At 36.5% G+C, this 27,059-nt stretch overlaps 2 protein-coding genes and 1 long non-coding RNA gene across 3 annotated transcripts; 2 read left to right on the top strand and 1 right to left on the bottom strand.

The window, feature by feature from the left end:
* Positions 1 to 3,439: 3,439 nt before the first annotated feature.
* Positions 3,440 to 5,666, top strand: LOC141611002 (uncharacterized). The gene is made up of 2 exons (XR_012528479.1): positions 3,440 to 4,019; positions 5,079 to 5,666. It is a non-coding gene; the product is annotated as an uncharacterized LOC141611002 (long non-coding RNA).
* A 5,549-nt stretch (positions 5,667 to 11,215) lies between these two features.
* On the top strand, positions 11,216 to 15,404 carry LOC141611001 (histone deacetylase HDT1-like). The gene is made up of 10 exons (XM_074429391.1): positions 11,216 to 11,350; positions 12,286 to 12,356; positions 12,448 to 12,653; positions 13,538 to 13,551; positions 13,653 to 13,700; positions 13,777 to 13,925; positions 14,098 to 14,172; positions 14,265 to 14,349; positions 14,852 to 14,975; positions 15,066 to 15,404. The coding sequence occupies exons 1-10, from the start codon at positions 11,326 to 11,328 to the stop codon at positions 15,124 to 15,126; spliced, it is 858 nt and encodes a 285-aa protein (XP_074285492.1). The 5' UTR covers positions 11,216 to 11,325; the 3' UTR covers positions 15,127 to 15,404.
* Positions 15,405 to 24,932: 9,528 nt separating this feature from the next.
* LOC141612701 (uncharacterized) lies at positions 24,933 to 26,655 on the bottom strand. The gene is made up of 3 exons (XM_074431490.1): positions 25,495 to 26,655; positions 25,174 to 25,351; positions 24,933 to 25,046 (listed from the first exon to the last, which is right to left on the bottom strand). Exon 1 carries the CDS (start codon positions 26,644 to 26,646, stop codon positions 25,501 to 25,503), a length of 1,146 nt encoding a protein of 381 aa, XP_074287591.1. The 5' UTR covers positions 26,647 to 26,655; the 3' UTR covers positions 24,933 to 25,046; positions 25,174 to 25,351; positions 25,495 to 25,500.
* Positions 26,656 to 27,059: the final 404 nt, after the last annotated feature.

Genomic DNA, 27,059 nt, shown 5'->3' with positions numbered 1-27,059 from the left:
CAAGGCGAGTACAAACTCTTCCGTATATACGAACTGGATTCCCCACACTCTCCTCCTACGCTTTGCCCTTACCCTATGCCGTCAAAACTGTATGAAATCTTCGGTATGTCGATGGTGGCATGTTGTGAATCTTATCTCTTGATTGGGGTCGGATATACCGACCATGAAGGTCTCATCTTGTTCAACCCAACTACACGTTTTTACCGTTTACTTCCTAAAGTTTACGTTGCCAATGGCGCTGACTATGTACATTTTGGCTTGTGTCATTGTTTAGATGACGAATTCAATGACGAATTCAAAATTATCAGGTTGGTTCAATACAATAAACCTCATACGTTAAGGGAAGTCATCGTCTATAGCTTGAGTACTAATTCGTGGAAATCTATCGAGCTTAAACGGACCAGGAATCAATTGATTGCTGATCCCGTCCTTATACAAAACCATTTACTTGTGATGATTTTTTACGATGGTTCTCGTTACAGTCGCTTGGAGAGAATTGGTTGTTTTGATATCAAGGCTGAACGATGGTCTAATGACGTGCTCTTGCCTGATATTCTTTTAAATAAAAAATGTAAAGGTGTTCTCTATCACCTAGGTGCTCTTGAAGGACAACTGCGTATTTCATGTTACCATGTGAAGAAGTCGATTTATAGTATATGGGTTATGAAGGATTACGGTGTTAAAGAGTCTTGGGTTAAATTGTTGAGCCTTCCTGGGGAAAGCCCCAATGATGTTTACCACCCTATTGTGTACCGCCAAGGATCATCTGATGAACTGTTGTGTATACCAAATTATAGTGGTAAATATTATTGGTACAACCTTAGAGATAAACAATTCATTGAGACGGGATTTGACGGTGAAGGCCTTTATAGATCCAAATACTCTTGTGCTTATGTATGCAGGGAAAGCCTCTTAAACTTTCCCGGAGGGAAACCGATTCGTTCAACATCCAAAAAACAAGTTGATGATGATTACTATGATTATTATTATGATTATGATGATAATGACGATGACGATGATGATAAGGAAGATTATAGATTCTTACGTTTGAGTCTAAATTCTATCCGTGATTATGATGATGATGATAGTTATGATGATGATGAGGAGGATAGTGATGATGATGATGATGATGATAGTTATGATGATGACGATAGTTATGATTGAAGAGGTGTGCATAAATGCATATAGTTAAGATAAAACACGGCTTTGCCTTGCTAAAATAATTAGTTCTTGATTGCTGAAATCAAATCATTTTTTGTGTTCAATTCTTCATTTGAGTCTAGAGGGATTTTCCATTTATCCACGTGTCTCCTTTGACGGGTTCTCCTTACCCGACATATCTATTAAGTTGCTTTCGGTATTTCAAAGAAGATTGTTCCAACTGTCGATAATTGATACTCCTGATCAACACCAACATTAAGACGATAATACGATATCAAAAAATAAAATAAGCGTGTAAGACGCGGAATAGAGAGGGAAAGGGACCAAATAACATCAAGTTCTAAGAGACATACACGCCTTTGTGTCATGGCATCGAACGACACCATTCACAAAACGAAACGATGACAAACTTCCCATTGTCAATAAATAAGACGACGAAATTCCTAAGAAAACAACGGTGGTCTCTCTTGTGCCAAATGCCATGTGCTCGACATATACAATGGTATCGTAATTTCCAGATTTTAAAATTATATCCACATATTTTGGATACTTAAATTACGTATGGGATTAAGGTTAACCTAAGGTTGGATACCTAATTCATTCTTTATTATACCGTAGAGTCCCAAGACATGATAGTTCCTTAATTTAATATACGCATCAGAAATTTGTTCCAACTACCTTTTTGGGTGTCTTGCTTGATGTTCCCTTGTTTTGTTGTTTCTAGTTAAGGTAAAGAGGACTTTAATTTGACGATGTTATTTCGCACCTTGATACTCTTTTGTAGCATTATCACCTTATTCGCACCTTTGAAGCCCCGAGTTCAATAATCGGCAATGATACTGAAACTTCTATAGTAAACTTTACTAACTACTTAGGTCTTATTCTTTTTTATTTTATTTTAGTTCAGGTCACTACAGTACAGTGATCGACTATGATATCATTTATACTCTATTTTTTTCGGCTTAATTTTAGCTATCATTCAGCTCACTTCACTTCAGCTCAGCTTATTTCAACTTTATTTATCTCAGCAAATTTCATTTCAGTTTAACTTCATTCAGCTCACTTCATCTCAATTCAGCTTAATTCAGTCAGCGCAGCTCCATTCAGCCCAAAAGAACAAGGTCTTAAGTCTTATAAGAAACTTCTATAGGTAAACTTACATCTTATTATCGACTTAATTTATGTTCACTTCGTAATACTTCAGCTTAGATAAATTGATTTTATTCAGGTCCTCATTTTGTCCACAAAATCAACTCAAGATTCTAAAGTTCGGATTAGTTCAATTCTAAAGTTTCGGTTCAAAAGAACGAATTAAGTCTTATCGAGAGAGATACGTTACTACTACAAGTTACTAAATGAGTTTTCATTTCGAAATCAATTGCTAATATAACATACTTTTAAAGTTAAAGATAACAGGATAATTATAACACTAATGGAAAATTAAGATCTAAACGTTAATACCCTTAATTATCCCAAATTCCCAATCAATGTCAAGATCACAATAGCGGCAAAGGAAGGTAAAACACACAAAAATTATAGGTCCAAATGCAACACACATTTGCCTATTTAATGAGTGATACCCCAATGCTCAAATAATTGAATTTAGGTAGATTGTGACATCCAAACACGCTATAAAATTATAAATCATAGTACAATGAATGATTCAATGTCATAAGCAACTATAAGAATCAACTTGATTTCCATGTGCTAAGGTTGAATGAATATACCACAACAATCCACATCTTTCTAATCAATCCATATCCATTTCCCCACCAATTTGTCCTACCTAGATTCTTATTTAAGACGGATATATTCATTTTATATTTAAAATAAGTTGAATAAGATAGATGAAACAAAAGAATAATGCTTAAATACTATCCTAAAATTTGTCTTATAACCATTTCCGTTTTTCCAAAGAGACGGGATTCTGTGATCATTTTATGGTCAGATATAACCACAATGGTCCAGCTTATGCTAACTTAATTTCCAAAAGTTATCACATTTGACTATAAAATAGTCTTAAAATCCTGTCATTTTATTCCAGACCAAAATAACTCCAACTGATTCAAGTGAGGTGTTATTTAATCGTTTTAATCTTAAGATAGATTTATCCGTCTTAAAAGGGACCGTCCGTTTTCCATATTCTAACTCCCCCAGTTCTAAGCATCCCCATTCCCATTTCAAATCAATTATTTTTTTACTTATCCTCTTAAAATTAACACCATATATTATATCATTCCAACTTTCATGATTGGACCATTATCTTCCATTCTTCCCCCACCCATTCTCCATATATATACACATATAACTAACACCATCCCACTCATACATACAACAATAATAATTTGTTAATTAATATAAGAAATTACTAGTGGTTAACAAAATTCCATGCAAAAATTCAAATAACACCATAATTTCATATTTTTACTTTTTTTTGTAATGATATCATAAACAAATAATATCTAACAGTTTTACACAAGACTAACTGTTTTAAAAAATGCCGTCACCAAGGCCTCCTCACCGAAACGGAACAGAAAGGTCTCGATCATTCAACGGGAGAGGAGGGGTGACGGCAGAGTCAGAGCTGCGGAGGCCAAGAACAGTCCCGGACTTGAGGTCGACCGCCGTGGCGGAGGGTGGCGGTTTGGTGGCGAAGAAGGTGCTTACAAAGGTGTTGATGAATGTGAGTATACAAGGTAGCGTAGGAACGGTACACGTGTTGGTTAGTTTGGATAATACGGTTGGTGATTTGATAATGGCGGTTGTTAAACAATATATTAAGGAAGGTCGTCGTCCTCTTCTTGCGGTTAAGGATGCTGTTGATTTTGATCTTCATTACTCCCAGTTTACGCTTGAAAGTATGTTTAATTTCCTACTCTTTAATTTTTTTACGGGTTTTACACGTATACGACAGCGTTACCCTAGTGTCTTAATTTTTGCAAATAGTGAGGTGAAGGGACCGGTTACGTACGAGCAAGTTTTCATGAACGTGATACATATATGGGTTTTAGATAAATACAAATTAAATAATGCGATTTATTAATTAAAAAATCGAGGTACTCGTAAAATCGAGCTACCGAGTATTTTTGTAAAATTTACGGAATTAATTCGGATAATTAGAAAGTTTAGAACGTTAAAAACTTCAAATAGTACGTTACTTATCGAAGAAATAATGCGATTTTACGCAAATATTGTGGAAAATATATAACAACGGCCAACGAGGTAAAACATGACTCATAATTATGAAAAAAAATTATTTTATAATATATCCGTGTAAGGCCGTCTTTTTAAGTATATACTCCTAGCTTACTTACGTAAGGCTGAAAAGACTTGTTTATGTTATTTCTATTATCACTTGTAGTATGTAAAACCGTCTTACGTAAGTATTTATTTGTGATCAATAATTTTAAACTTTGGTTGATTACTTGATTGCCTTGTAACTGTTGTAAGAGTGGCCGTTAATTTTTCTTATTGATTTGATTAAAATGAATGATGACGTCATGATGACTAATGAGCATAAGCCAAGTATATTTTGTTGTTTTTATTGTGGGTTGTTTACTTTATTTGTGTGGTCTCTTAAGAAGTTACTGATTAATCAAACAAACGATGGATACGTATGTGGAAGTTCATAATAAATTAATTTAAAGACTATTGAAATGCATGATTGATGAATTGTTGATGTGACGGAATTAGTTGGAATAATCTGTATAATTTATATTAATTAATGCTGATGATCAAATAAATTAATGATTAATGCTAATTGAAGTGATAGAATCTTTAGATAAAACGTTAAAAAACTCAATAGTATACTCCGTAGTATCTTTATGAATCTGTTTTGATTTCATTATTGATTACTTAATAATGGACGTGAAAGAATGTTATTTAGATTAATGTTTGTTGATTCGCGGTGGGTCCAGGTTTGGATAGGGAGGAGAAATTGGCAACGTTGGGGTCGAGAAACTTCTTTATGTGCAAGCGGAGGATAGAGGTGATGGTGGATGGTGGAGCGATTACTACATCGTCTTGCTCGTCACAAGCGGAAAAGGTGGCTAAATTAGGGTCTCCTTCCCCTTGGTTCAAATTCATGAGTTTCTTGTTAAAATAGAAGTACAATGGAGGAAAATAAATGGAGAAATTCGACTCTTTTCCAAAATTCGATTTCTTTTCCGTTTAAAAAGGTGTTAAAAGTTAAATGGGAAGAACAGATGTGGACGGAAGGATTGTTAGTTGGTACAATCATCAAAGCTATATATGATATATTTTCTTTGAAATTTGGTAGCTTTTGTATTGGATGACATTGTATCTCCGAGGTGTAAGCCTAGACTTTGGTCAAATAATTAGTTTGATGATTATAGGGATAGAATCATAGAAGTATTGTACAGTTGAAATTTGAGATCGTTTTCAAAGTTTTAAATTAGAGCAATGTATATTTGGAGTATATATGTATAATGTATGGTTTAAAAAATTGTTTCCAATACACATTGGTAACTTGATTGGTTCGTAAATATATTAATCTCGCTAAATCTATTTGTATGATTAAATCGGAGACACCTCACTAAACACATATATAGCTATATCAAAAACAACTTGAAATGTGAAATATATTAGAGAATAGGAGGGAGTTTTATTTAATTAAAAATGGACCATAGTTGACCCGAACTTCTTGGATATAAATTAACATACCAGAAATAATTAATTTACTCATAAAAAGATCAATGATTCAAAATGACACAAAATTAATAAAGCTATGTTCTTTCTGACTTAATTTCAACTCATTTCAGTTCAATTCACCTCTATTCAGTTCAGTTATGTTCAACTTTAGTAAGTAGAAGTACTATTCAGCTCATCTCGCACAAAATTAACTCCTTACGACTTACTTCAGCTGCATTCAGTCCACCTCAGCTTCATTCAGTCTAGTTTAGTTCAGCTTAACCTCATTCAATTCAATTCAACTCGTTTCAGTCGAAAAAATTGAACAGAGAAATACTAATTTAAGTTAAATAGTACAGTCCGTCTCATTATAGACGGTCACTATCCGTTTATAGTTATAGACGGATAGTGACCCTCTCACAAAATTAAAGTGGGGGGCAAGTGGGGTATCCCTTCCTCACCCACTTGCACTACTCATTTTCATTTATGAGAGGAACACTATCCAGCTATAGTTATAGATGGATAGTGTCCGTCTATAACGAGGAGTTGTGTAAATAGTATGTCAATCCTAAATGATCGTGGCCACTTAAAAGTTAAAACTATAGTAAATCTCCTGAATCTCTTGAGAGACCGCCTCTTACTACATTAATGAGAGAAAATCAATAAATAACAAAGAACTAATTAAAAAAACGACAAAAATTAAATATAAATAGATAGAGGTATCTCGCTAAATTAACATTAATAAAAGACCGTGTCTTGTAAAAATTTGTGTTATTAGAGCCGAGCCAATGCAAACTGGCCGATTTTTGTAATGACCTAATAATAACATATACTCCGTATATTGTAACTAAAATAGACCTAAACACAAAATGACCTAATAATAACGTATCGTAATTAAAATAGATCTAAACAGAAAATGACCAAAGTGGCAAAAACCTATAGAATATGCGAGATGATTCAGCTAGAATATACTCTTAAGTCCTACCAATAATACAAGAACTGTGTATATTACAAACTTTAGTAATTTTGATGTCAATTATTAGGAAAAAGGAAAAATCCAGCAACACCTGTCACTTCCTACAACTAACTCACTGCCTCACTGGTAGTCAATAATTGTCAAGTTTAAGGTGCATGCATAATCTACGCCTTTCATCTTTTGGGGCTCTTGAATGCTTATAGTGTTTCATACCCGATTTAAATAATTGTTCCGGGTGTAATTCCAGAGCAGTTATTTGTTACCACCCGTGCTTGTAGAATGACGTCTTTGGTTGGCTTCTCCTTTCGGTCTCCTGAAACAGTGAACAAACTGAGGGCTCGGCTTGGGACCGAGCGAACTCACTCCGACGCTCAAGTCAGTAACTTAGAGAGGTAAGTTGTGGTTACTTGGCGAAGTATGTATTGTAGAGAGATAAGGAAGATATTACCAGATGAATAGTGATTCTTAGGTTCAATTGTGGATCCTCTACTCAATGAGTGTAAAGGAGTATTTATAGACTTTCACCTTTTGTCACGTAGTGGCCAAGTGGCCAAGTGGCTAGCAGGTGGAAAGACTGAGCTACCCTCGGCCGAGGGGCCATGGCAGGCCGACGGGACCGGTTGACTCGCCGCCGAGGGATCTTGGATATGAGTTCGCGGATGTGTGCCCCGGCGGACAAGGTGCCCTAGCCGAGGCACAAGAGACAGGCCGACAGGCTGTGTCGGTCAGGCTGTCTAAGTCGTTGACTTGCTGTGGATATCTTTGACCTTGCTCAATATGTCGACTTGGTCAGAGGGTGCAGAATATGCCCCATCAATAATGTTAAGCAGAAAAGAGAGTTGTGAAATGTTATAAGGAAAACTCGTTGATGAAGGTATTGCCTCTTCCATTAGATATAATATTATAAACTCCATCATCTTTTATAATATACGGAGTAAAAGATAAAACGTAAAAACCGAGCGGTGGATATTATTAACTCCCATTAGGCCAAGCATCTTTCTTTCACATTTTTCATCATATTATTACAATTCTTATTTTTCGAGACAAATTTTTAAACAAAGGACTGTCAAAGTAAAAAATGTTACTATACGTTCTAATTACTTGTTTCCGGTTTTCATTTTTTGTAAGAAAATATAAATTAAAAGTAAATAAATTACTTAATTGAAGGGGCTAATTTTTTATACTTTAATACTAAAAGATCGATCACGTCATAAGCTGAATGATAAAATTGTAGTATGATTAAATGAGAAGTAGTATTCATATATTGATCTTACGTATGATAAATAACATGCATGTCACACGTATGAAACAACCATATAACTATGTAAAGGGGCACTCTAATGTTAATTATATTCACAAAATAATATACGATTGATTGCTAAATGACATGAGGCAAACAATTAACAAGATTCGTAACGTTAAAGTGATCTATATCATCTCTGACCAAAATATGTGACGTGAAGAAAAGGTGACCATATTGTATTACCATACTGGTAATACTATTCGGGACAAATCATGGAGTAACTTAAGTTACCGATTTCACACGTTTATGGGATTAATTATGGGGAAGTAATCGAGTTAATTTCCCTAATCGTGAAGTAATTAGTAAGCATAATTTTGTGATATTGAGTTATCGACCCCTCAACACAGATTTATGTATGCGATTTTATGTATGCGATTTTACGCTTATTGTAAAATGGGCTATTTTAATAACTATTTTTGTCAACTAATAAATCTTATCTTTATTAATTCAGAAGATAATGGGACGTTCATATCGCCGAAGCTTGCGCGGTGTTAGACGGGCTAGAAGCAGCGGTGAGGCGTGGAATTCAATTGGTTGAAGTGGAGAGCGATTGTTTACAAGTCATTGAAGCTATAAAAGATAAGAAGACGGGAAGAAGTATGTTCTCATTGTTGATCGAGGACATCATTGCGTGTAGTTCCCAGTTTCAGTCGGTCATTTGACTACATGTATCCCGTTCTAATAATTGCGTAGCTCATGCTTTAACTCATTGTATTCCTCGTGTTTTGGGTCGAATTGTATGGGATGATGGTTTACCATTGTCTACAAACGCTGTTGTACGGTTCGATCACTTATCTATTGAGTAATGCCTTCGGGCAGTTGCTTTAAAAAAAAAAAAGACAATGCTGAATGCAGAATGCGCCACATCATTAGCACAACTTTTTTTTTTTTTTGGAAATTTAGGTTATGGTGGGACCTGTTGGTGTGCAAAAATTATTTTCTTCAAATCGTCCGCCAATACAAATATGCGACAATTTTTCGTCTTTGCAAAAATACTACTCCGTATGAAATAATTTTACATTCGAAATAAGTGAAATTAATTTAGACCAACTAGATAATTACAATAAAAATGCAAAAAAAAAAAAAAAAAAACATTAATACCGGCCCAAATACATACCCGTGCAATTTAATCACTGATTTAGACCAACTAGATAATTATAATAGAAATGCAAAAAAAAAAATATGCATCCAAAAACATTAATACCGGCCCAAATACATACCCGTGCAATTTTGTACGGGTTTAAAACTAGTTGTATTTGGATTTGTTTTACAATTGCGAGGTTAATAATGTAAAGCCGCCTTATAAAAAACTAACTCTAACTATCCGTACTTGTACAATAGTACCATTAATTTTTATGTTATTTTACAAAAATTTCTACGCACTAAGTTAACTATGTCCATTCTATTTTTGCTTACCATTCTACCAAAATACCATATTGACAAGTTTTTGTTATCAAATAAATAGTGGATTTTACTATAAAAGGTCAAAATAAAAAGAGTTAATTTTACGAATAATACATCTGTCAATCCTACAAAAGGTGATAGGCGTAATTACATCACTGTAATTGTTAAATCCCGCGCACCAATCTACTCAATCCCGCGTTTATCTTTTTTTTTTTCCATCACTACCCTTCATTAAAAACAAAAAAAACAAAAAATATCCCCACACCTCTTAACCCCCAACACCCCCTTCCCACTTCCGCCTCCCTAGCCCAACTACCCTCCGTTGGCGCCAACGTTCTGCCCTCTCATCGTGACCTTCATTCCATCCCAGCCCCGCCAGCGACAGAACACACTGTCCCTTCTCATTCACTCACCAACGGGGCCAATCCAACCTTTTGTCGTTCTCGTCATGCCTTTGTCGTCGATCTGTCGTTCAAACCCTTATCAAAATTGTCGCATTAATTCCAATTATGAAAATCTAATTGACAATCAAGCTGGTAATTTGTTTCATTTTATTGATTAAGTTACATAAATTTTAATTTAATTGTAGTTAACCTTAATATTTTCAATTAGGTTTTTTTCCCAATGGGGGTTGTTACTCAAAGTTGGTGATTAATCTGGCTAGTGTAGGCGATAGGGTAGAGTGTTGGGAAACGAGTGCAAGAAAGGTGCGGTGAGGGCTAATATCATATCAATTCATCATTCAAGCTCAATAAAATCACATTTGAAAAACCACCTCCACGTCTTCGGCAACTCCTTGATCAAGGTCGAATTCAGTTATCATTATCACGCTATCTCAACTTCTCAAGCCATTTTCACTTTCATGTTATGCCTTCTTAGTAGATTACCTTCTCAAAATTCTTCTAATTTACTCGTTCGACTATATGCAAACTTAAAATCCCTATTTTTACTATAAATGCATAATAATTTAATAATTTCTATATTTGTTAAAACTAACTCTTTACAAAAGATTTCTTTCGATAATAAACCTAATAACTTAGGTAAAATATCACAAGCTTTTATATCTTTAAAATAACGTATTTTCTTATAAAGTCTAACGTATCGGATCAGGTTATGACCTTAAAAAACGTATCATCATTTCAAATACAGTCGAATTTCAAAGGCTCCGTTTGGCACGACACTTCAGGTAGCTTATTTGACCAAAGTAGCTTATTTGACCAAAATTTCAGCTACCTGATTTTTTTGCAAGTGTTTGGCAAGTAGCTTATTTGGTCAAATAAGGTACATGAAATGAAATGCTACCTCAGGTAGCATTTGAGAAATCAGGTACCTGAAATGACTTATTTTCCATTTTGTACCCCTTTATTCTATAATATTAAATAATTTTTATATCTTTTTCCGTCATTTTACCAAAATCAGAGGTACCTTTTCAGCAGTTTGCCAAACACATTTTTATATAATCAGTTACCTTATCACCTCATAATTTTTAGCTACCTTATCAATTACCTTTTCAGGTTTCAGTTACCTTTTCAGTTTTCAGCTACCTTTTCAGGTTTCAGCTAGTTTTACCAAACAGAGCCAAAATTTACTATACTTAAGTTAAAAAACATGTTAGATGATATTTAAAAATCGGGTCATATTTTAACAAGTTTAATTATTGGACAACATTTTTCCATTTATCCATTTACTGAAAAGCCCAAATGTGTAAGATGCAACCTCAAGACTCATCAACATATAAAACCCCCATTTATTCGCCTCTTTCGCAAAACCCTAATTCATTTTCACTTCTCACTTTCCTAAAACCCTTGATTTTACCCTTTCTTCATCTCCAATGGCAGGCCAAATGGAATTCTGGGGTTTATCTCTTTCCCTTTCTCTTTCTACCCTTTTGTTTTTTAATCATATTTCTTATTTCTTGCAAAATGTTTGATCGCTTTATTATATTTATGATTATTGTGATTTGCGATTTTCTTGTGTGAATATTAGATTATCATTCTACTTAATTAGTTGATTTGTTTAGATTATCTCACTATTTCATATTAAAAGTTATGTTTATTAGTTTGATGATGAAGATTTGTATGTTTATGTTTCGTTTGAGTGATTGAAAAAGGGAATTGTGATTGAAATACAGGGATTTTGAAACCATTTTAGGTTTTGATATTATACGGGTTGTGATTATTTTGATGTCGTAATTTGAGAAACAATAATCGAAACCCAGTTTAGAAATACTCTTAGAAGATTGCGATTTAATGTTTTAGTGCTTGGTTTACGTTTCCGCAGTTTTCTACATTCTAAATTGAAGTGTTTTGATATGATGCGTCCTTTGTTCCATTTGATTGTGATCTGTTTTCAAATATGCGAGGGAGATTTTGGGAAACGTATAAAATCTTATGAAACTGAGGAAGTATTAAATGTTGCTGGAGAGCCCTAGATAGTTAAGAAGCTTATAAGTTGAGGGTTTTCTTCTGAATTTAACTTCATTGTTTTAACTATGGAAGTATTAAATGTTGCGAGAGAACCCTAGATAGTTAAGAAGCTTATAAGTTGAGGGTTTTCTTCTGAATTTAACTTCATTGTTTTCTAGCTTCGCCTCTGCTCGCCAAAATGTTTGATTGGACTGATGTAACGGGGTTGATATCGTAGTTCGTTGTAGTCTTTTTGTTTATGAAATATCTGAAATGTATGTGCGGATGATTTTACAAATGGAATCTATGTGTTGTACTAATTTGAAACGTGTGTGTGGCATCATGGTTATTTTGGCATGTCATTAATTTGTGCTGGTTGTGTGAAGGTGTTGAGGTTAAGGGCAACAAGCCATGCCAAGTACCTCTCAAGCCTGGTTTTGTTATTCACGTTTCACAGGTACCAGGAGCGTATATCTGAATTTTGACAGATTGTATTATTTGAGCTAAGTACGTTAGTTTACATGATGCTTGTGCTTTGTACTGTTCAGGCTACTCTCGGTGACATGAAGAAAGATAAAGAGACTGTGATAGTCCAGGTTAAAACTACTGACAAGAAGTTGGTTATGGGCATGCTAAACCAGGACACTCCTCAGCTGTCATTTGATTTGGTTTTCGACGAAGATTTTGAGATATCTCACAACTGGAAGAATGGAAGCATTCATCTGATGGGATACCTTGCTGCTACAGGCGAACAATATCCTTTCAAATATTCATTATGGTGCTTGCATTTTTATTTCATCATATTTATCACGAAATTTAATTTTGTAGTTGAGATGGTTATATTGAACATGGCACTCCCCTGAACATTATGATGCTTGCATTCATTTTTCTTCAGATTTTTTCTGGGTTTCAAACCCGGAGGTTTTCCTATTGAAGTGACTCTGAATCATAACATATAGTCAAAGCATATGGTAGAGACATATTTTGTTGACCTGGGTAAGGAGCATTTGACAGTGACACATATTCGAATGCCCAAATATGATAATACATACACACTCTGGATGGCGTTTTGAGTTTTTTAAATTGAAATGGAAGGATATATAATACATAATCATAAAAAAATTACGAGAGTGTACGATATGCTTTGTGTACCAATCTCTAGTTTTACATTTATCATGTTAGTAGAAGCCTTATTTCTATCTCACTTAAGAAAAGTGTTGGATAAGGAATCCAGTCTACACTTTTGGTATCGTGGTAGTGTAATCTTATATTAAAAGAGTCGTAGTAGCATTGTTGTTGACCAATTAAGATTTATGCTTAAATTGGTTACCTGATTGAGTGGTGCTGATGTGATGTTACAAGGAACAATGGAACCTTTTCTGGACATGACCATAACTAACTCTTAATTTGTAGTTGAGTTGGTTATTTTCTTAATTCTTGTAGCTTTCTCAGCACCCTGGCCTATGTTCTGTCTTAAGATATCTCTATTCTGGAAGAGCTTTAGCGCTTTATAATTTTATTTCTTCCTAAACCGGAATATCTTGGTTTCTTTCAATTAAATATTGTCTAATTGTTATGTTTCTGTTCATGCCAAAGTATTTGCCTCCCTTGACTCGCTCGTTTTCTGCTGCTCTCTACGGTGTTTGAGTCTGGTAAGCTGTTTAATGTTGTAATTTTCTATAGTAAATGTCTTTGTAAGCACATTGGTAGAAGACAATGGACTAACTAAGAGTCTGTATCTTGTATTTTTCAGACTCTTCTGATGAGGAAGAGGAGGATGTTCCAATTGCTAAGGAGAATGGTAGCCACTATGCTTGTGTTTTCTCCTTATGCTTATTTAATTTTTTAGTATGATCTTAAAGAGTTTGTGCTTTCAGGGCAATTAGCTGCTCCAATTGCTAAGCCTTCTGCCACAAAGCCAAAGGAGGAGATTAAGTCAAAAACTGAAGAGAAAGATGATAGTGATGAGTCTGGTAGCGATGAATCTGATGATTCTGATGAATCTGATGATGGTGAATCTGATGAGGTATGTGAATAAATTTTATGTGAAACTTTTTTGGTATGTTGTCTTCCAATTCTTATCATGAGAAATTACGTGGTTACTCTGGGTTTCATGTTTTCAACATGATTGGCTTGTTGATTCAAGTCAGGCTTGTTTTGAGAAGCCTAGTTACTTGACATGCATTTGACATTTGTAGGCAGCGGACATGAGTGACAGTGGGGAAGATAGTGAGGATGGAGATGAGGACTCAGAGGAGGAGAAGCCAGCTAATGTAATACTGCATTTATAGAAATTCGTCTCCTTTTCTTATAGGCAGGCATTATTTTTTTTATTTGCTGAAATTGCCACGTCTCTTTTCTCTAGGCTAATGCTGGCAAGAAAAGGCCCAGTTCAGATGCAAAGACACCTCAATCCAAGAAGGCAAAGTTAATTACACCTCAGAAAACAGGTAACTTCATTTCTCTTTTCCTCCGTACTCCTGGATTTTTATCTTAAGGATTAATGGAGGTTGAATTGTGTGATTCCAATTTTATGTCAACTATGACTCAGCTGTTAGTATCCGATGCATGCGACATGATGACAAATGCTGATATACCATTTTATGAAAGAAGCTAGTGTTAATTTAACCGCCCGAAACTAACTTGTTTAACAACATGGCCAAACTAGTGAACATAGGAACGTAACATGTTATAAAAACACTGACAATTATCGATAGATTGATAGGATACTAATTGCCGAGTAATAGTCCACTTTCTTTTTTTTTCCGAAATCCACCAGTATAATAAAGAGAACTCCCTAATACATGAAAAAAGGTCATCTTAAGTCTTAAGCGTGGGATGATCTCAAATGTGATTTTGTATTTGTGAAAAATACTCATGGTTTTGGCCTAGCAGTAATTGTCGAGCTGCCATATCGGGCATTTGATTAGATACAATTGTGATTTCTTACAGATACAAAGAAGGGTGTTGCTCATGTTGCTACTCCTTACCCAACAAGCAAAAGTGGAAAGACTCCAGCTGCTGACAAAACTCCCAAGTCCAGTGGCGGCGATGTCTCATGCGGTTCTTGCAAAAAGTAAGCATTGTTTTGTTCCTGTGGTTGTTGACTTCCTGCATTAAGTGAGTTAAATGTGAATCTTTCGTGACCTTTGTAAACCTGTTGCAGGACTTTTAAGTCAGACTCGGCTTTGCAATCTCACTCCAAGGCCAAGCATGGTGCCAAGTAGATGATCTGAGTTGGAAACTAAATGTAGGGGAAATGGGAGAGCTTAGTCTCAATTTTTTGTTTTGCGAGTGACTGGGTGATGAAGCCATAGCTGATGAATGTGTCTACCTAAATTAGAGTAATTACTGAACTGTGGTTTGTTGTAGAAGTTTTAAGTGCTGAATTTCTGATGGGACATAATTGGATGTTTTCTTAAAAACCATTTCATTTCAACGTTTGAATCCAGATATTTTTGTCTCTGGTTGTCTCTCTGGTGTTTATGTCAACACGGTTTTGATCTATTTGTTTCGCCGCATTCTTGACCGAAGTGTATCGATCTTGATGTTCTACACTTTACCCCTGTGCCCGTTTAATCTGCTGAAATGGTTTGTGTTTCTGAGTCTAGCTTAATTTTGTAAAAGGTTTTTCAGTTTTTCTAACCTATGCCAGTACTTAAGAAAGCCAAAAAAAGAAAGAATTAAATTATTTAATGATGTTTTTATGGGAAATTGTAATATACAATTACTTTTTTTTTTTTGTTAAGGAAAACATTCTTTCTATTTTTGCTTTCTTAACCTATGTCCACCGGGCATAGAATAAAAAACCCTTTTTGTAAATGATCCTTCTATTTTTTTTTATTTTAAGATTATTTTTAGAATGATTTGAAAGAATTCCTTTTACTAGTAATATGGAAGAAGATATGATTATATGGCTTCGTCAAGCGTGATGTCTTTTTTCCAGCACGTCTGCCTTTTTTTCTTTTTAATTAATACTCCCTCTGTTCCGGTCATTTGTTGTCCTTTTTCATTTTTGGGTGTCTTAGTCATTTGTTGTCCTTTCTATTTAAAAATGAATTTGATGAGTAATTTGATCATTTACACTCAATTTATTCCACTTGTCATTTAGTAATTGGTCTAATCTCATTTCCTTTGTCTTTGTGCCAAAATCAAAGGACAACAAATGACCGGGGCGAAGGGAATACCTTATTATTTCTCGTGATTAGGAAACAATGTGTTGTGATCAATGCCGTTGGATGATTATTACTTGATCCTGGTTGAGATTTATGTTTTTTAACCCAACCTGGTTGAGAATTTTGTTTATTAATTATGGTTGTTTTGCTAAACAGCCAAGCTTAGAGAGAGACTGAAGAGGGGATGAGAAGTGAGAAATTTGTGAGAGGAAATGAGAGGGAACGAAATGTTATGAAAATCAATAACCTAAAAGATGTGATCCTGTTCCTTGTTTTCTCCCGTATGCCTGTGCAGCTTCCTTCAACACCCTAAAAATGGTTGAGATCTCTTAGTTTTGTCGTATTCTCAGTCGAAGTTGCCATGACTTGTGATGTTATTATACACTTGGTTTTCATATATAGATAAAACTTTTGAAGCCTGCAAGTATTCCTTCAACAAAGAAGACCGGCTTACAAAGAAGACCGGCTTACGCTCTCGAAACCGTCTGCCTTGTTAGCTCAGTCTGAGGTTCCTGAATCCTGTGTATAGCAATGAAAATTACCTTGCCATGCAAAATTAGCCAAAACAATCAATATATGTCAATATGTTTCCGAGGGCTCATTCTTAAGCTTTTATGCCGTAAAGTGAGTTATTACTTCTTAGACCATCCTCAAGTAGTGGTCGCGCTAATTAGGTCGCGATCCGGTTTTACTCTTAATTCCGCTTTATTTATCTGGACTTATTTTTACCCTCTCAAATAGATGGTCACGACCTAGGTCATCAACTCAATCATTTTCCACTTTACAACATTCACAATCATTTTCCACATTCTTTTTTTATATGAAATTTATTATTTTTCAATTGTTCCACCAATAGAATTTAGACACATATGAGGTTATAAAAGTGGTCAATTTTGTCAGGTCACAAATTGACCTTTTATTGTATTTGGCCACAAACTCACACATTTGGTCAGTTGGTCACCAATTAATTAGCTTAATTAAGTCATTAACCATGACCAAGCAAGGTCATGACCAAACAATTGGCCTTGTTTCAGGATGGTCTTAGCAAGTTATAAGTTGCACTTGCTCAAGTTTTTGGCATCTTTGTCGGCGTGAGCAACGAATTTTTTTCTGACAGATGGGGAATAAAAGGACAATTAAATACTAATGGCTTTCCTAGTTAATCCCCCATTTTATTAGTAGATCTAGGAATATAGCAAAAGTAAAGACAATGGAAATAACAACCTATATTAGTGATGTCGTTAAGAACCACCCTAGTAGACATTTTAGTAGATGATTTTCCTAATATTTGTGCAATAACTTGTAGACAATTAGAGAAAATGCAAACATGAAAAATATTTTCTTGAGTAACCTACTTTAGTACTTCTAGAATCGCTAAAACTTCCGCCTGTTCCGCAATTTGAGCAAAAGACTTCTTGAAAAAGTATTGTACTTACACTCAACTTATTCTAGAATCGCTAAAACTTCCGCCTGTTCCGCAATTTGAGCAAAAGACTTCTTGAAAAAGTATTGTACTTACACTCAACTTCTCTCTCTAACTTTCTAGAGAGAGCTTTTTCTCTCTTTTTTGGAGAGCACGTGAGTAACATTCATCTATCACATTAGAATCTTTGCAAATTCTTTATCTATCAAGCAAATTATCTCCTTTATAAGTGTTCTTGTTATAATCAATAGAGTTTAATGCTTATCCAAAACGCTGCAAATTCTCTTACATCAAATCAAAATCTTTTACTTGATTATAATCATTGCTATTCTTACCCAATTGAATTAGGATTAATTGGGAATCTTAAGGGTTTTTTCTGACAACCCTATAATTATTACTGCCTATTACTTCTCATTTTGGTATTAAGTTCTATAATCATTAATTTCCAGTATCCTTTAATTGGGGGTTTCCTATTTTGTACGGCTCGAGGTTTAATTTATCCGGTTGGATATAGCTCTTTTTCAGATGATTGGAGGAACGATTGTAGTTTCCGGATGATTTTTGAGCTTCTCCTCTGCCTGGTGGGTATTTAAGCAGTGATAATGGGGAAATTCATTCCATCCAAATTTCTTCAATCAAATATCTTTAAAGAGTGTAATAAAAAAGCATTCAATCAAGCTCATAATACTTCTTCTTCTGGTCCTAAAATGGAGTTTGAAGGACAGTTTGGGAGGTTTGGTAATGGAGAGAATCAAGGAGCTGGGAACGATGGTCGGCAGAATGGAAGGGATGATAATGGAACTCATGATATTCCCAATCACCAACAGTACCACCATACTCATTCAAATGCTGAGTTCAACCCTAACAACCCCCCTGCATGCAAATTTATGGAGGTATCCTAGGTCTGGGGGGGTCATTAATGTTGACCCTGCAGAGTTGGGACGATCCAGGGAGTTCTGGGGAAACTGTTGCCTAGGCTTCCTGGTTGATTATCGTCTCTTTGAGGCTAATCTTATCAATGATGTGATTCGAAAAAACTGGAGTACAAATGGGAGAGTCACAGCTTTTAAAATGGGAGATATTTATGTCTTCCATTGTGAAGATGTTGGTGATCTGGAAGGTTTATTAGCTAGCAACACTGTCACCATTGATGGAGCTTTAATGGTCATGGCGAAGTGGTATCCTGACACTATTCCTAGGACTGTGAGGTTCCCTTTTGCTGAGGTTTGGGTCCGCGTTTGTGGGCTTCCCTTTGAATGTTTAAACATGCATGTGGCTCATGTAGCCGGAAAACTTCTCAGTCAGCATTATCATGTTGAACCATTTGATGTCATTCCCAGGAATGATTACCTAAGGATTAGGGTAGGCCTTAAGATGAATGAGCCGCTAATGCCGGATTTCTTATTGGCTATGGATGGGGGACATCTCCTGTGGGTCCAATTCAAGTATAAAGAGATTTTCAAATACTGCATTAGGTGTGGCAAGGTGGGTCACAGAGGCTTGCAATGTAGAGAAACAATGATGAATGTGGTGTCAAGTATTTCTGGTATGATGGATAGGTCTGTGGAGAGGGGTTTTGTGGTATTCCAGGCTAATAATAGCCATACAATGTTTAATTTTGACTTAAGGGCAACACCTTCAACAACCAAGCATATCTCTTCTAGGTTACAGTTGGGAAACCGGAGATTGGCTTCTGATTGTTTTAGGAGGCAAGAAAGGGAAAGAATGGTGATTTTTGACTTGGGGATTACACCAGGTGGCCGTGTTACTCCTGGGATGAGCTTCGCTGTAACAACTCAGCCCTTTGCTGGACCCGTGATTTTCCAGGTAGGCCCTGGTGCTGTTCACCTTGGTGGGAATACTGGAACTGTTGTTAGGGGGGGGGAGCAGAGAGGAATGCGGATGTGCATATGACTGATGCAAATGGCGAGGTAAATAGTAACGAGACTCAGAGTAATGGAGGGCGATCTCAACAGGTTGGTGGGAATATTAATTGGGATGGACAGGGCGGAATTTTAAGAGGAGCAGGTAGCTGGATTAATGTGGATGAAGGTAATACTCATGAGGACTTCCATAGTGAAGGGGAGGAGTTTGAGGAGAATGCAGCTGTGGATTTTGCTCTCCAACATATTAATGACACTGACGCCTATATCCTGGTTGCGGATAATGGTGATCCGAGAGGTGGTATTGATCGTGATTTGCGTATTGAGGAAGCCATTCAAGGTAGAGTGGAGAATGATATGGATTGGGCACTGATGGGTGATGATTATAGAGGTTTTAATCAAACGTTTGATCCACCATTGAAGGGTTTCCCTATCAGGTATCACTATCCTGATGGAGTGAACTCTGATGCTGGAAATGGTGTTAATGAAGATGTTATGGTGGAGGAAGCTGGAAATGTGATCATAGTTAGCTCGGATTCTGAGACCCAACAGACTCAGGGGTCTAACCACTCTGATTCTTACCCTACTGATTGGGTACTTAGTCCAAACGCTCTGAATGCTGTTTCAGAGGATTCTTCAGTGTTCCAGGATATTGATGTGATTAATCTGATATCATCCTCTGAAAACACCGAGGATGGTAATACTGCTTTACAGTTGGAGGAGGTTACGAGTAATAATGGGATGGTTTCTACTTTGGAAATTAAGGAGTCTGGCGTGGAGGATGAAGGAAAAAATGTTGCACTCTCTGTAACACCTGCTGCAATTATTCGAAAGGATTTGGAGCTGCAAGCTGGTTCATCTTCTCTAAAGCCTCTAGACGAGATTCTGAATCTGGACATGACTATGGGTAAGATGCAAAAATCTGATCGTGGAAAGAAGGGAGTGATGATTGCTGAGGGGTCTTCTGGTAAAGAATCATTCACCAAGTTTTTTTGTCATTGCTGGCTCTGGTATCTCAGCAAGATTAGTTGCTGAAATGGATGAGGAGGGGATGTTCCATCCTTGTCTGATGGTTTTATGGGGTTAGCTGACTGTTACCACAAGTCCTCTGCTATTGAGGAAAACAAGGAAGTTATTTATGGGGCACGAAAGAGGAAATGTTGTACCGAGGTGAGGGATGATTTAGTTCCTGATGATGCTCTCATATCAGTGGACAAAGCAAAGAGTTATCTTCAGAACTTGGCAAAGAAGAGGATATTTGATGTTGGTTCTGAGGTGCAAGGAAGTCAGAATGGGATTTCGAAGGGTTATTTTCGTCTGACTGTGGACGATATGGAGGTGGAAATGTCCACTGATTCTTCTTCTGGAGGGGCTAAGGAAGGTTTTGCGGAGGTTGAGCCTAATCAACCTCCTCATCAGCCATGAAGGGACTTATTTGGAATTGTAGGGGATTAAATAATACGCTCGCCCCTACAATTCCTAAGCTACGAGCGTTACTAGGTAATAGTTATTATGAGTTTGTCTTCCTAATTGAAACAAAATATAATGCAAGTAGTCTTTTCCCTTTGTTTAGGCCTTATGGTTTTACAAATTGTGTAGGCATTGATGCCATTGGTAGTGCGGGGGGGCTTTGGGTAGGTTTTCGGAAGGAAGCTAAGTTTAGCCGTGTATGGTCTTGTACCAATTTTATCGTTTTGCTAGTAGAAAAGTATCATGGTCGTTTGTGGTATCTAGTGTTGTTTTATGGTTCACCTTATACTCATTTGAGAAACTCCGTCTTGGAGGACTTGAAAAGTTGCATTATGACACTAAATCACCCCTTTCTGATTGTGGGTGACTTCAACCAAGTGGAGTTTGAAAGTGACAAACTAAGTGCAAATAAAAGAGTGATTAATGGAGCCTATGACTTCAACTTATGGAGGGTGAGTAATGAATTGGTGGATATTCCTTTCAAAGGACCGAGATTTACATGGTGTAATAATAGAAATGGGGATAAGAGAGTGTATGAAAGAATTGATAGGGCGCTTGGCGCGAAGGACTGGTTCTTTTTATTTCCAAATACTGGTATCAAGCATTACCCAATCCAAATCTCGGATCATGCTCCAATTGAATTGGATTTAAATTTGGTCCAAAATGTGAGTAAAAAGCCCTATAAGTTGGATGCTTGGGTTTTTGCTCATAAGGAGTGTATGGAAATTATGCGGAAGGCATGACTTTCTCAGTGGAGAACGCCAATTTTTGTTGTTACACGGAAATTAGCAAGAGTTCGAAGTCAGGTTAAGAAATGGGCCCTTGATAAGAAGCTTGAATGGAGAAAAAATTGGGATGATTTTGATATGAAACTTGAGCAGGGGATGAATCTTGCTATTATGAAAGGGAATGACGTTTTGTTCTCACAAGCCAACGCAGAGGTTACAGAATATGCTAAAGCGGTGGCTATTTTCTGGCGACAAAGAGCAAAAATGAAATGGATGGTGGATGGTGATACCTGTACTAAGTATTTCTTCAACTGGGTAAAAGGAAGAGCAGGAAGGAATTTTATTCTGGGGATAAAAGATCATACTGGGGAATGGGTTTATGATTTGGAGAGGGTTGGAAAGATGTTTGTGGACATGGGCCACGGGGGCGCTTGGGAAACAAGCGTTTGCATTTGTGGAGTCGCCACCAATTTTTATGGGAAATTGAAACCGTTTGAATACCTCGTGTCATGTCAAGACACAAAGTAGAGACATGAACACTAAGCAATCGTTACCCTTAGCATTCTATATCTAGAATGACTCTCGTGGATGCCAATGAACACGGGTGTTCACGGAGATTTGAAGTAAGGGGTGAGGGTACGTATTAGGAAGCTCTTTTGATCGAACACCTAATCCCGCCCGCCTCGATAGCGGCCTCTACTAATGATTAGGGAAGTTATTCGTACTTGATATATCGTCGGCTATATGCATGCAATGCAACATCCAAGTTTTAATCCTAACATGTGAGAATTAGACTGAGTCGGTTAACAATTAATTTAGCATACAATTGGGTCGAAGTAGGATTTAATGTTCAATTACATGTGAAGGCATACAAAGGATACAAGAAATAATAATAAATACAATAAAGAAAATACGATAAGGAAAATTACAATAATTACATTGGAATAGGCGATTTATGTCGAAAATACCTTTAAAACGGATAATTTGAGAAAAAATGAATAAAGAAAGAATTAACGAACAAAACAGAAGGTGATAATACAGATAATAGTTAATTATACGTAAGCTAATTAAACTAAGTCAAACAACAACGGAGTTCAGGGACAAAATTCAACCCGGAACAGGCGCAGCAGAGCCGCGTCTTTTGGAATAGCGCAGCGATTCTTTGCGTCTGTTCTGACTCGAATTCTGGCTGTGAAGCTGGAATTGCGTGTTGTTAATACTCGTCGGTAAATTTAATGATTGATTAAATTGTTTACTCGGATGAAAGTGGTTAATAGGTTATTTACATGTGATTAGGGGTCATAAAACAACAAAACATGGATGAGACGGATGCAAACGAATTAATATAAGATTAATGAGAATTAATTAGTGACGATAAATTAACTAAACGAATTAATTATGTTAAAACATGACGAATTAATGACGAACAACATAATAGACAGATGAAAATATATCAAAGGTCGAATTCCAGAAACTCAATACACTACAACAAATAAGGTAATTGGCGACCATATAAGGCGACTGAGAACAGTCGCCATTACGAATAAAGCGACTAAGACCCGTCGCCCGCACTTCGTAGCTGGGTTTGGTCGCTTTTGGCGACAGGCGTTCGTCGCCAATTTTGGCGACTGAAGTTTTTTAAAGCGGGCGACCGAAATTCGTCGCCAAAATTGGCGACTGTCATTAGTCGCTAAAAAGGCGACTGCTATTAGTCGCTTTACTAAAATCCACGTCATCTCAATATTTTTAAAAAAGGCGACTGCTTTTGGTCGCCATTTTGGCGACTGTTTTTGGTCGCCATTTTGGCGACTGATTTCCGTCGCCAAAACTACTGTTTTCCGTCGCCAATGCCCATAAAATAAATTCATGATCAGAGACTTAGCGACGGTTTCCCGTCGCCAAATGCCCAGTGTCCGTCGCCAAATTTACATGTTTTTTAGCCTAAAAATCGTTTTGACCTAGCCAAATACGTAAAAACCCGCAAATAAACCAACATTTCAAAGCAGAGAACACATGGGAAGCCAACACAACCAAACTTGATAAAGAAAATCATGTTCCATACACACAACTACGAGTTCTACGAGTTTTGGTCATCTAACATTATCCGGGAATAACATGTTTTCTAAAAAACTACATAACCGGGAAACTTGCTCCCGCTCCACTACCACCTCCATGATTAGGATCTCTAGGATCCTTTGGTTGCGGGCGCCACCCAGTGTTGCAATTGGCGAAGAAGGAGTTCATCCGTTCCATTTCATCCTTCATCCTCTGAATTTCAGCATCTCTCTCGGCATCCCGCCTCTCCCTCTCGGCATCCTGCCTCTCCCTGGCGGCTAATTGAGCTTGGAGCACACTCACGACACTTGGGGTATAAGGTTGTTGTTGGGAGGAAATTGACCCTCTTCTTCTTGTAGGAGGGTAGAAAATCTCCTTTGCCGACCCGGCTCCATACACATCTCCTCTTTGGAACCCCTCAACAAGATCAAACCATAGCTCATTGTCATCAATTTCCGGGTTGTTCTTCCTACGGACAAGGAATTGTTCCTAAAAAATTGATAAAACATTAATGGTTAGAGGTTACTTATCTAAAAATTGATAAAACATATACTTTAAAAAGCTAAGAAATTTTTATTTTTTGACACTTACATATAATCATTGATCTTTTTCCTTCGCGAAGATCAACTTGCCCTTGCTTGTCTTCTTTGCGTGAGTGTCAACAAAGAGATCAACAATCGTGGGTACCTTGCCCTTATTCTTCTTGGTCTTCCGGAAAAAAAAACAAGGAAATTGTTACTCAAACATGATAATTAATGAGACTAATTAAATTAGAAGACTATTAAATTAAAAGCTAAGACAAATAACTTACATCTAACACCACACGATCATGAAAAGATTGAGACCCTCCATAATGAGTAGGCTCAACTTCCGCATCCTTATCTCCTCCTTTCTGTTGATCTTGTTCCTGGGCGATGCTTCCTTGAACTCGGGACTGTTCGGTATTTGGTATATTCCTCATATGACGAACCCGTAATCAATAAAATAACAATTATTAATTAATATATTTTCAAAATATGTAATGAATTTTAACTAATTACGGGTATTAAAAGAAACTAAATACCTTTCATGAAAGATGGCGCCTTCTTCCTCTTAGACACCTTATACATGTTGTCCCTTAGCCTCTTCTTGCCAATGTCATTATACCTTTGCCAAACTAGGCGCTCAAGGTTGGTTGGCCAATAGAACACACGCTACAAAAAGTAAACATATAGATGAGAAACAAATTAATAATAAGGTAAAAAGAATAAATAAATTATATTTAATAATATATATTTTATAAATAGATACCCTAAGTTGTTGAACCACATCTCCTTATCTTCATCACTAGCGTTACTCCAACAAGTAACGCCGTGTGTCATGTTCTCTTGGGTGCTATTAGTCACACCACGAACAACTGTTTGACTTCTAAACCTGAAATCAAACATGTTAAAAACATAATTATATAGGAAAAAAAAATAATGTATAATTAACATATGTCTAAAAAAAGTCATTTATTACTAAATAAAAAAATTACAAAATAGAATGAATAAAAAATTACCAAAGACCATTCGGATCAAGGATCATCCTGTTGTCAGTATGTCGGGGTATAGCAACCTCCTCCTCCTCCTCACTCACCTCCGTAGTAGAACGGTCAACGTCCTCCTCCTGCTCTCGGGAGCTACTACCTCCCTCACTATAGCCTCCGCGCTGCCTACTTCCTCCAGGAGCCATGTGTACTACAATTGAATAAAAAGTGTTAGCAAATATTACAGGATAATTATTATAAGATACAAAAAAATAAAACCTAATAAACAAGTATAAAAGACAAAATAAAACGCTAATAATTGTTTCCAAATTTTGATATGTATACTTTTAATACCTTCTCTTACTCATCATCATCATCATCCTCATCTTCTTCTTCTTCTTCTTCTTCTTCTTCTTCCTCTTCCTCCTCCTCTTCTTCTTCTTCTTCCCCCTCTTCTATCCCATCCCTCTCCTTATCATTCTCTTCTTCTTCCTCTTCTAACTCCTCCTCCGCTTCTATCTCATTTGCATAAATAATTTCATCATGATCAACTGGGGACAAAACTGTTTCTGATACAACCTCTTCTTGGAAAAAAGATGTATCAACTTCTGATCGTGCCTTTGTTTTAAAAACGGCCCACCATTGCTTTTGTTGTCTATCATTGCTTGTGCTCGGAAGAGATGCAAAATAAACTTGATGAGCTTGTTGTGCAAGTATAAATGGGTCATATTGAGAGTAGGTTCGAGTATGATTCACTTCCACGAGTTTGTAACGATCATGGACTCTCGTTCCAGCTACGGAATTATCCCTCCATTGAATCTTGAATAAGACGGTTTTATAACTCCTATCCCGGCCATTGTAGCACAACTCAAAGATATCCTCTAATATGCCATAATAATCATTGCCATCAAGAGAAGAAATAGTAACGCCGTAGTTGCATTTAGCCTTACTTTTGCCATAGTCAAATGTTTGAAACTTAAACCCATTAATTGAATATCGATTCCACGTCACAACCTTTCGAGAAGGACCCAAAGCCAAGCTTCTTATCACATCATCTTGAATATTTAGCTTACATACATGCTTCCGAAACCAGGCTGGAAATTGATCCTCATGCTTATGCCAAACATCCTCTCTGTTCACATTAGGGTGATCTTTAATGAAATCTGTCACAAATTGAGCTTCATATGGCTCCAAAACCTCACAATTAGATAGCACATAAAGGTGGGCACGGTTATACTCCTTGTCATCCAGAAATCTTGTTCCCCCAACTGATGAACACCCTATTTCATCCTGCATTTGGAAACACTTGGGTATACTTGTGTCTAGTTCATCCGCTTCATCAATATTCAAGTATTTTGCTTTGGTCTCAATATGTTTTTCAAAATAAAGAGAGCAAAAATTGGCAATCTCTTCCGTTAGGTAGGCATTGCATATAGAACCTTCCACACGAGCTTTATTACCAATTTTTTTCTTCACATGATTAAGAAACCTTTCGAAAGGATACATCCACCTATATTGGACGGGTCCACCAAATTTAGCTTCATATGGCAAATGGATAGGTAGATGCTCCATCGAATTGAAAAAGAAGGCGGAAATATCATCTCAAGTTTACACAAAATTTATGGTATTTGGTCTTCTAAACGACTCATGTCCTCAACCGATATCGTGGAGGAACATAAATCTCTAAAAAATTGACTTATTTCTCAGAATCGCATTCCAAACTGTAGTCAGGAGTAAATTTTTAAAAGCCACGGGTAATAAGCGCTCCATGAAAACATGACAATCATGACTTTTCAACCCTTTCAACTTCAGTTCCTTCAAATCAACACAACGGCTCAAATCGGATGCATATCCATCGGGAAACTTCAAGTTTCCTATCCAATCGCACAATACCTTTCTTTGAGCTTTGTCAAGAGTAA

Source organism: Silene latifolia, chromosome 11 (assembly GCF_048544455.1).
Source record: "Silene latifolia isolate original U9 population chromosome 11, ASM4854445v1, whole genome shotgun sequence".
Classification (NCBI taxonomy): Eukaryota; Viridiplantae; Streptophyta; class Magnoliopsida; order Caryophyllales; family Caryophyllaceae; genus Silene; species Silene latifolia.
Note: the sequence above shows the minus strand (reverse complement) of the source record. Positions and strands in the feature narration are given on the sequence as shown.

What these genes read in the sequence shown, in the direction of transcription:
- LOC141611001 (XM_074429391.1), top strand. Translation starts at nt 11,326, where the DNA reads ATGGCAGGCCAAATGGAATTCTGGG. An exon ending in AGGCCAAATGGAATTCTGGG is followed by an intron (nt 11,351 to 12,285) that starts GTTTATCTCTTT and finishes GGTTGTGTGAAG; the next exon opens with GTGTTGAGGTTAAGGGCAAC. An exon ending in TCATGCGGTTCTTGCAAAAA is followed by an intron (nt 14,976 to 15,065) that starts GTAAGCATTGTT and finishes AACCTGTTGCAG; the next exon opens with GACTTTTAAGTCAGACTCGG.
- LOC141612701 (XM_074431490.1), bottom strand. Translation starts at nt 26,646, where the DNA reads ATGTATCCTTTCGAAAGGTTTCTTAATCATGTGAAGAAAAAAATTGGT.